Source organism: Tupaia chinensis, unplaced genomic scaffold (genome assembly GCF_000334495.1).
Source record: "Tupaia chinensis unplaced genomic scaffold, TupChi_1.0 Scaffold000182_1, whole genome shotgun sequence".
NCBI lineage: Eukaryota > Metazoa > Chordata > Mammalia > Scandentia > Tupaiidae > Tupaia > Tupaia belangeri.
This window is the reverse complement of record NW_006159657.1, coordinates 6,347,595-6,358,184: the sequence shown is the minus strand read 5'-3', so window position 1 is coordinate 6,358,184 and position 10,590 is coordinate 6,347,595. Positions and strand designations below refer to the sequence as shown.

General features: G+C 48.1%; 1 protein-coding gene across 1 annotated transcript in view; it reads left to right on the top strand.

Moving 5' to 3' along the window:
• The window catches only part of MYH11 (myosin heavy chain 11), a 124,934-nt gene that overhangs the window by 24,946 nt on the left and 89,398 nt on the right, over positions 1 to 10,590 (top strand). Inside the window, exon 3 of the mRNA XM_006146566.3 lies at positions 3,230 to 3,386. Within this exon, the coding sequence (XP_006146628.1) occupies positions 3,230 to 3,386 (157 nt within the window). The remainder of the gene's footprint in view (positions 1 to 3,229; positions 3,387 to 10,590) is intronic.

The window sequence follows — 10,590 nt, the reverse complement described above, 5'->3', positions numbered from 1 at the left end:
CAGCAAGCGCCCCCCCCCGTCTATGTAACACCCACTGTGCGCAGCAAGAGGCACCCCCAGTCTATGTAACACCCACTGTACACAGCAAGAGGTCCCTCCAGTCTCTGTAACACCCACTGTGCGCAGCAAGAGGCCCCCCACTCTATGTAACACCCACTGTGCGCAGCAAGAGGCCCCTCCAGTCTATGTAACACCCACTGCACAGCAAGAGGCTCCTCCAGTCTCTGTAGCACCCACTGTGCACAGCAAGAGGCCCCTCCAGTCTCTGTAACACCCACCTTGCGCAGCAAGAGGCCCCCCAGTCTATGTAACACCCACTGTGCGCAGCAAGAGCCCCCCCCAGTCTATGTAACACCCACTGTGTGCAGCAAGAGGCCCCCCAGTCTATGTAACACCCACTGCGCAGCAAGAGGCCCCTCCAGTCTCTGTAGCAACCCACTGTGCACAGCGGGAGGCTCCAAGGTCACAGATGAAGGCAGCTGCTTTATCATTAATTTCCTCCAGCTGCTTACTGAGCGTGCATTAAGTTTGCACCACCTGGATGCGAGGTCTGTGCTGACTGAAGAGGAGAAAGAGGGGCTCCCTACCCTCGGGCCCTTGGTGATGGGATAGGGGAGGAGGGCCACCCATGCAGGCTGATGTGGGTCTGGCCCTGCCCGCTCTGCAGGCAGGGGCCTCATCCGCTCAGCATTGCTTCTCCCCTTTACACCCCAGCCATGCCCATGCTCGCCGCTCACCCCAGGCACCCCGTGTCCTGTTCTCCTGCCCTGCCCGGCCTTGTGTGTCTTTCCCACCCCCTGAGCTGGTTTAGCCCCCTTGTCCTGGAAGACTCGGTGCAGGGATTTCCCTGACCACATCTGACGTGGGTCTGGGCCCTTGGCCTTACGTCCAGGACCCCCTGCTGGTATGTTGGCTTTCCATGCCGTGCCTCCTGTTTCCATCTCAGGCTCTGGCCCAGACCTGGGATATAGCGGTGCTCCGTAGTGGCTGCTGGGTGTTTCGACAAGCCTCGTACTGACCCATTCTGGCCCTTTATGGAGGAGTAGTGAGCATCCGGGCAATCGTTCCCTCCTCATCCCAGTGATCATGTGCTTTGGAAGAAGATCGTGCCTCCCCTGCGCCTCTGGCCATCGTTTGCCCTCGCTCTTTAGCAGAGAGCCCTGGGAGGTCTATCCCAATCTCGAGTCAACCCTAGCTCTTGACAGAAAGCCCCTCGAGGGCAGAGACGCCACATTTCTGTGTGTGCTGCTGGCATGGTGTCCAGGACACTCGGTGGAGGACTGAAGGAGCAGTTGTCTCTTTCTGAAGGGCAGGCACAGGTTGCTAGCCTGATGGACTGTGCTCACCTGGGAGTGGGCTGGCCTGGGCCTGGTGCTGCCGGGGTTTTCTCGGTGAGGTTGGGTAAGTCACTTAACCGCTCTGTTTCTGACTGGCCCTATTGTAATCACACGTGGAGTCTCTGCTCTTGCTTGGTCACGTCTCTGGGCACAAGACCCTGTTTGTGGCTATGGAGCCAAAAAGAATTTGAAAGGAAGGCATCTCCTTACAATTTGGGGAGAGCCGGTCCCCAGGTCGATGGGAGCCCGTCTCCTGGCCTGTGACCTGCGCCCATGGGAGAGTGTGATGCACAGTGAGGACGGTGGTGACAAGGGTCACGCCTCACCCTCACCCTGGGCTTGCTGTGCACCTTCACTCCCCATTTTCCATTCTGATTCTTTTCCTATCCTTTCACCTGGTAGGGCAGGACGCCACCTTACTTTAATTGCTAGATGGTGTGTGTGCTCACCAGTGCCCGAGAAGGAGAAGGCACCCCCTAGTGGGTGTGACCACACCTCATTCTCTTCTCCATCAGGATCTTGAGCATGCAGGCACACATGCCTGATGTGATTCTCAAACCAGGACTGGGACTTGAACTGAGAAGCTGGCCATGTGGGACCTGGCTCCTTTAACCACTAGGCTATGGAGCTAATCCCCCCCTTTTTTTAATGAGATTTTTTTTTGCTATAGGGTGCATGCACTCACCAGAGACAGAAAGCGAGAAGTCACTGCCTGCCCCCTCGCCCCCACCTGGGGAGATGGCCACGCCACAATCTCTTCATTCTTCTCCCAGGATTTTGGGCATGCATGCACGCATCACTGGCATGAGTTTCAAGAAGCCAGGTCCCGGACCTGAACGGTGATCAACCACGTGGAAGTCTGGCGACACAACCACTATGCCGTTCATTGGTCCCAACCCCCCATTTTTTAAAATTCTGGCAAAGTACATGTAACGTAAAAATGACCACTTTAGACATTTTAAAGACTCCATCTGAGTGGCTTTTAGTATTTACAATTGTGGGGAGCTCTCGCCACCACACAGTCCAGGACATTGTGTGACCACAAAAGGAAGCCCGTACCCGTAAGCAGTCCCTCCCCACTCCGCCTTTCCTCCAGCCCTTGGCAACCACGAATCTGTTTTTCTGTCTGAATTTGCCTCTGGACATTTCATGTAAACAGAGTCACCTGACATGTGGCCTTTTTGTGTCTGGCTTCCTTCACACACCTGCACGTTCTTGAGGCTCATCCACCATGTAGCAAGTGTCATGGTTTGTTCATTCTTGAGGATAGTTGTCCCCATTTTACAAATGAGAATGCACTTGGCGAAGCTGCAGGAGAAACAGCTGTGAATTCTAGATCCCAGTTCCCCTTCCCGTGTAGAGGGGGTGGGAGTTTTCTAGCCCCATTGTCCTCCCCTGGCCTGGTGCACCTGTTCATATTAACTTTCCAGTCCCTGTGTTTGCCTTAGGGTGGCTTTTCCAGGGGACTCTGAGTAGAAGTGGGGGACAACCTCACCAGGCCTGTTTCCTCTCCTATAAGTGGGTGGTGGGGAAGTCATAGTATCCCAGTTCCAGCGTAGTTAGAAGTTTCCATAAGGAGGTCTCTGAGTCGGACTCAATGTTAAGTGAATGGCAGCTGCTTGAGCCTGTGGGGTTCAAGGAGGGGAAGTGACAGCTAGAAGGAGTGGGACTGAGTTCAAATTCAGAGCAGTTAAAACCACCATGCTTGGAAACTATAATGTAAGTGGCCTTGCTTGTTTTCCCACATACCTGGAAATCCCTAGTGCTGAGGGGCTTCCGCTGTGACTCCGAGCCTCAGTTTGCCCATCTCTGCAATGGGAATGTCCGTGCACCTGTCTGATCTCCCCGCCCTGCAGTGGGTCTGGAAGTGAGCATGACTTCTCTGTCTGCAGACGTACTCTGGCCTCTTCTGCGTGGTGGTGAACCCCTACAAGTACCTGCCCATCTACTCGGAGAAGATCGTCGACATGTACAAGGGCAAGAAGAGGCACGAGATGCCGCCTCACATCTACGCCATCGCCGACACAGCCTACCGGAGCATGCTGCAAGGTGAGTAGGCCTGGGCTGGGCACAGAGAGCCCACCGAGGGCTGGGGGCCCCTCCTGCCCTGCCTGCTGCGACTCTTGCCAGGAATGTGGAGTTTGGCAGGCGGCGCTGGGGGACAGCAGTGCTGTGACTGAAAAAGGGAAAAGCGCCCTGAGCATCTGTCCGCAGCCGGGAGGGTGAGGTAGGGCGGGCGGCTTGGGCAAATACGGGCATGGACTCGCTCTGGCTCTGGTGCCAGCCCTGCAGCCCTCCAGCCCTCCATCCCCCTGGCTGCCCCAGGGCCTCGCCAGGCCAGCTGTCTGGAAAATGGTGGAAGGCTCATCACCTGGATGGGAGGGGGTGATAACAGCCCTAGGGATGAGCCAGTGGGACGCGGGTTTGCACCCCTGGCCCTCACTTCCCCGGAATCGTGGGCAGATGTCCTCCCCTGAGCGCCCTCAGTTTCCTCATCTGTAGAAGGGGGTAATAGCATCCCTCTTTAGTATCTTTGTTACAAAGATCGCGAATTCTGGCTTTTCCAAACTGAAGATTTTGTATGCGGCCTTCCTGCCTACGTATTGTTATTATTGCTGTAACTGGCAAACTCTCTGTTGTGATTAAACAGCAGGTGCGTACAGTGGCGTGTGTGAAGTGTCCTAAATTTAAAGTGTCCTACTTCGAGTTAATTTTTACATATGTCTAGAATAGTAACAGCACCACTCAGATCAAGATGTGAAATATTTCCAGAAAGTTCTTTCCTGCCTCTTTCTAGTAATACCTCTCCAGCATCCCTGTAGAAGTAACTGTTATCCTGACTTTTTTTTTAAATTTAAGGTTTTTTTTTTTGAAAGAATAGCTTCATTTTTATTTATTATTATTATCATTACTTTACACTATTATTATCATTACTTTAAAACTTGCTATAGGGCACATGAGAGACTTAAAACTTGCTATAGGGCACATGGGACTCAAACTGAGGTTGGCCACGTGGGAGTCCAGTGCCTTAACCATCGTACCACCTGCTGGCCCCAAGACTTTTTCTTAAGTCTCCTCCCCATTTTTTTTCTTGACTAGGACGTGGGGAGAGGAAGGTTAGCATCCTCATAAGGCTCATGCCACAGTCCCCCACCCAGGACCATAGGTGTGCATGCCTGGCATGTACAGGTTGGGCAGGGAATAGAACCCATGATCTGTATGAATCCAGCTTCTCCTGATCACCGTGTTACTCCTGTACCATGGAGACAGCCCTACTCTTCTGACTGCTGTTACTACCAGTTAGTTTTGCCTGTCCTTGAATTTTATACAAGTAATATCCTTATAGTAGTTACTTAATTTTGAAAATAAACAGCCCTCCCCCCAAATACTTCAGACTAAGCAGAAACCAGCAGTACGTTCTACGAGGGCACTTCAGGAAAGCGTGCAGAAAAAATGGCATTAAAGTATAAATCTATTTTGGTGCAAAAATTTTGAAATCCATGCATGACTTGTTCATAATATAGAGTTTCAATGGATTTTTTTTTTTTGAAGACTCCTCTAAGTTAAAAGCATGAATTCTAGAACAGAGCTGCCAGTGTTCAAATCTCTGCCCTGCCCCTCACTGGCTATGTGACCTTGGGCAGACTACTTGACCTCTCTGTGCCTGTTCCTTCATCTGTAAAGGAGACCGCGAGAAATGTGACTGTCCTCGTAGGGCTGATGAGAGGATTGAATGAGCTATTGCTTCTACGGTGCTTAGGACAGTGCCTGATACTTGGGAACACTCAGCAAGTGGAAGCTGCTGTTATTATCAGCTCATGCATGTAATCAGAACCAGGATAAGCCGGTTTATGTGTCTTTTCTCATGCATGTTGGAATGAATACCTAGTCCTGCCCGCCGTCCCTGGCTGGCAAAGCTCGAAAAGTACAAGTTGCTGTGGGGCTGCTTCTCAGCTTCTATTCAGATAGTGCTTTGGATCCCCTGGAATAGCCACCCCCAAGGCAAATACGGGGACTGAGCAGTGGCTATGAACTGGTGCACCAGGCCAGGGGAGGACCCGCTACCTTAAAAGGGCAGCAGACACATGGGGACACAGGGCTGAGCATTGGGAACTGACAGGAGCTCTGGTTCTGAAAACTCCTGAGGAAAGAAATCCGGGTGTGTTCAAGAGACACCTACCCCTCCACCACCCAGGGAGGGGGGCTCAGAGAGAAGTGCCCCAGATTACTGGCAAGGGTCAACCCAGACTGATCTGAGCTGATCGGACCAGACATGGGGCTGCCATTACCTCCCAAACCAGCAGGTGGAGCCTTACAAGGACCCACATAGAGGTGCAGGGTTAGAGAGTGATGGTTCCTAGGGTTAGGGTATGTCTTTGCATTTTTAAAAAAGTGTGTGTGTGTGTGTGTATCTATCTCCATCTGCTCTTAGTGGTCTCTCTTGATGGAAGAGCATTCAAAAAGTGGTTCACACACCTCTTTGGGAAATTGAACATTATAAAGGTATGATGTTCATATAACATGGAATGCTTTCGGTTGCAAGTAACATAACAACTAAGTGGCTTAAAAATGTTTATTATGGGGACCAGCAGATGGCATAATTGTTACATTGTTGAACTCCCTCGTGGCCATCTGTGGTTCAAGTCCTGGACCTGGCAACTTGAAACATGCTGGGTATGCGTGTGTGTGTGTGCCCAAAATCCCAAGAGGAGAATGTAGGAGAAGGAGAAGGGACTGTGGTGTGGCCATCTCCCCTGGGGGTTGATTTCGTACTTTCTGTCTCTCCAGCAAGCCTATGTGCCCTATAACAAAAATCTCTCTCTCTCAAAAAAGTTTATTACCTCATATAATAGGAAGTCTGGAAGCTGATGATTTCAGGGTTACTTAATTTAGCCTCCCAAAGTCATGCTTCTTAGGAATTTTTTTGGATTCTGCCTTATGGTCACAAGATGACAGCCATAACTCCATGTTATTCAATAACATCAAAAGTGGGACCAACAGTTGGCATAATGGCTATGTCGCTGGACTCCCATGTAGTCCACCGCAGTTCGAGTCCCAGACCTGGTGGCTTAAACTCATGCCGGGCATGTGTGCATGCGTGCCCAAGATCCCAGGAGGAGAAGGGATTGTGGTGTGGTCATCCTCCCTGGGGAGTGATTTCTTGCTTTCTGTCTCTCTGTCTTTCTCTTTGTGGTGAGCGCACATGCCCTATAGCAAAAACCTCTTAAAAAAAAAAAAATATATATATATATATATATATATCTCAAAAGTGTGAAGGAAGTGGATGATTAGGTTCTTTTCCTCTCTCTCTCTCTCTCTTTCTCTTTAAAATCAGGGAAGAACTTGGTCACATGTCAACCCCTAAACCAATCACTGACATAAAGGACGGGCCTGTTCATGGCTGGTTTGGTCCCTTCCTGATTTGTTTCTGGAGCTGGGGAGGTCCCACTAGACACATTTTGTCTGAACCCCTAGAGTGCAAAAGTTCTGTCTGCAAAGGAGAAGGGAGATGGCGATAATGGGAAAGCACTGCTGGCTAGCTCTTTAATATCATGTACTTATGCTAGAAAAAGTTGAACATGTTTATACAAAGGAGAACATACCCAGAGATTTCCACCATTAACATTTTACAATGCACTGAGCTCAAAGGAAGTAGGTTTTGACTGTCTGAAGAAAACTGGTTCCAGAAAAAGATTACTTAAAACAGCAAACAAAGTGGGACCAGCAGGTGTCATTGTGGTTAGGGATCTGGATCTCACATGGCTCGCTCCGCAGTTCAAGTCTTGGACCCAGCGACTTAGGTGTATGAGCGCCCAAAATCCCAAGAGGAGAGTGGTGAAGTAGGCAGATGGCCATCCCCCTGGGGGTGATATCTCACTTTGCTTCTCTGTGTGTGTCTGTCTCTCTCTGACAAGTGCATGTGCCCACTGGCAAAAATCTAAAATAAAAATAAAAAATAGGAACCAGAAGTTACATTGTAGGGACCAGCAGTTAGCATAATGGCTATGTCACTGGACTCCCATGTAGTCGACCGCGGTTCGCGTCCCGGACCCGGTGGCTTAAAACTCACGCCGGGCACGTGTGCGTACGTGCCCAAGATCCCGAGAGGAGAATGGAGAAGGGATTGTGGTATGGCCATCCCCCCTGGGGGGTGATTTTTTGCTTTCTGTCTCTCTGTCTGTCTCTGTCTGTCTGGCGAGCACACGCGCCCTATAGCAAAAACCTCTCCAAAAAAAAAAAAAGTTACATTGTAGAAAATAATAGGAAATGGAGGTCAGGGGACAAAAATGTTTGACTAGGTTTGAAAAATTAATTTACAAGGTCAGCAGGTGGCATGGTGGTTAAGGGTGTTGGACTCCCACATGGCTGACCATGGTTTGAGCCCCGGACCTGGCGGCTTACTTTCTCACTTTCTTTCTCTCTCTGACCCTCTCTAGTCAAATTTAAATAACCAGATAGATAGATAGATAAAGTTAAATAAAATAATTCTTAAAAAATGACATTACAAATTACAAAAATATGTTTATCTTATCTTACATGTAATAGGAATTTGGCTGTAATTACAATTAGATTCCAATTCTTAGATCAAATATCAAATGAATTAAAGTGGGGGTTGTCTTAATTTTTTTTTTTTTGGACAAAATCATGTGCATGTGTAATACAGCTTTCTCCATGTTGGGCTTGACTTCTGCAGCACACGCCAAGGCAACTCATTATTATTATTATTATTTTTTGAGAGGTTTTTGCTATAGGGCGCATGTGCTCACCAGAAAGAAAGAGAGATAGAAAGCGAGAAATCACCCCCTGGGGGGATGGCCACGCCACAATTCCTTCTCCTCCGTTCTCCTCTTGGGGTCTTGGGCACACATGCACATGCAGCCTGTGTGGTTTTGAGCCACTGGGTCTGGGACTCAAACCATGGTTGACTACATGGGAGTCCAGTGACATAGCCATTACGCTAACTGCTAGTCCCAAGGCAGCTCATTCTTGCAGGTTTATTGGAAGGGAGACCAGTTGTCCTCAGGACTTCTTTTGCATCTTTGGTGTTTAACACAGTTCATCAAAGTCTCTGTCTTATCTGCTGTTCATGATGGTTCTCTCACATTCAGTTGTGAGTTGACCCGACTCTTGTCATGGCTTTTCCAAGGTTGCTGATTTGGGGAAATGCAGCCCCTTACTTTGCTGTGTGCACTTGATTAATTATGTCAGTAATTAGTACAGTGAAGACATTGAGTTGGGGTGACAGTGGTGCAGACCAGTGGAGGGTGTTTCACAGACCTGCTTTCCCCAGTAGTTGACTCACTGAAGAGTATTTTTGTTGTGGTAATGTTCATGTCCCTGGACAACCTAAGAATGGGACAGTGTTACACTCGATGACGAGGGCTGTGTTAATACAGTCCATTCCTCTTGGGCTCACTGTTTTAACACAAAATTACAGTTGACCCTTGAACAACACAGGCCTGAAGTCCATGGGTCCATTTATACGTGGATTTTTTTCATTAAACACCGTAAATGAATTTTCTCTCCCTAATGATTTTCTCAGCAACTATTTCTTTTCTCTAGCTTATTTTGTTGTAAGAATGCAGTATGTAACATACGTGATGTATAGTGTTTGTGTTAATAGATCATCTATGTTATCGATAAGGCTTCCAGCCAGTAATAAGCTATTAGTAGTTAAGTTTTAGAGAAGTCAGAAGTGACATGCATATTTTGGACTGTGTAGGGGGACGCCACCTCTAACCCCTTCATTGTTCAAGGGGCAACTGTACGTAGTCAGCTCTCTATAATCACTTAGAAGTGTTCACTTGAGATGTTCTAAATCCTAGTAGAAAATGACAACCACGAGTTTGCGTATAGGGCAAGGTAAGCCATTTAGTTAGTTTCGGTATTAATTCATGGCTACATTTCAATTATTTTGGCTTTACCTGGTACTTCTGGTAAAACATTGATGGTGGAATCCAAAAAAAAAACAATGGAGGAAAATGTAAACTGGGGAAGAATACTGTGCGCTCACTGAATATTCCTCTGTGAAGCGGGGACTGGGGCTTGTGAAGGGGTGTGTAGGCCCAGTTTGCGACTCCGTTTGTGAACGTTGCTGTCTCGTGCTGTTAAGTCACCCAGTCGAATCCACACTGAGCTCGCTGTCTGGCTGCGGAGGCCAGGCCAGCAGTTGCCCTTTGTGGGACAAGATGAGGTTTATGAAGGCGAGATTGGGAGGGATGGATCAGATACATGCACCAAATGTAGAAAGGGGCCTTCCAGTTGTGTTACGTGGGCACTAAGTTCTTGAGGACCCACACACTCCATAGATCCTACACTGTGTTCTTGTCTACACTGTCATCATTGTGTCTCCAGTGGACTGACCAGTGCCTGGCATGCAGTAGCTGCTTAGTTAACATGTGAATGAATGAGTGAGTGAAGAACTATTATTGTTGTTTAAAGAAAAGAACTGCCCAGGCTCAGTGTGAATGAATGAGTGAGTGAAGAACTATTAGAATTGTTTAAAGAAAAGAACTGTCCAGGCTCAGTGTAGATGGGGTAAGGCAAACTGAGATCTTGCATATTCCAAAGACTAAAGGATAGGTTAGCTGGGTTTAAGATTTTAGACAAGAAATCATTTGTTTCTTGTTTGTTTGTCTTTATAGGGCATGTGTACTCTTTGGAGAGACAGAGAAAGACAGGGAAACAGAAAATGAGTAATCTCCTTCCAAGGAGGATGGCCATGCCGCATTCCTTTCTCCTGCATTCTCCTCTTGGAATCTGGGGCACACACACCCGGTGTGTTTCAAGCCACCGGGTCCGGGACTCAGTTACAGTAGACTGTGTGGGAGTTCAGCGATGCAAGCATTATACCATCTGCTGGTCCCATTCCCTACAATTTTCAACACATTGTTTTATCACCTTTTAGCTTCAGTGAGATTTTGGAGAAGATGAAATCCAATCTGATTCTTGATCATTTGTACACACTGTGACCAGTTTTATTTAATAGTTTTCTTTCTCCTCCTCTGGAAGCCTTTAGATTCTTCTTAATCCCCTGTTCATGGTAATGGATTTGGCATGGGTCTGTCTTCATCTGTTGTGCTGGAGATTTAGTGAGCCCTCTTAATCTGTAAACACATGTCCTTAATCCTGGGGCATTTTTGTGAATTATTTCTCTGATACTTTTACTCTCTCTGTGTTTTCTGTTTTTCTTTTTCCTTTTTTTTTTTTTTTTTTTTTGGGGGGGTTTTTCTTATGGTTTGTCTGGGCTTCC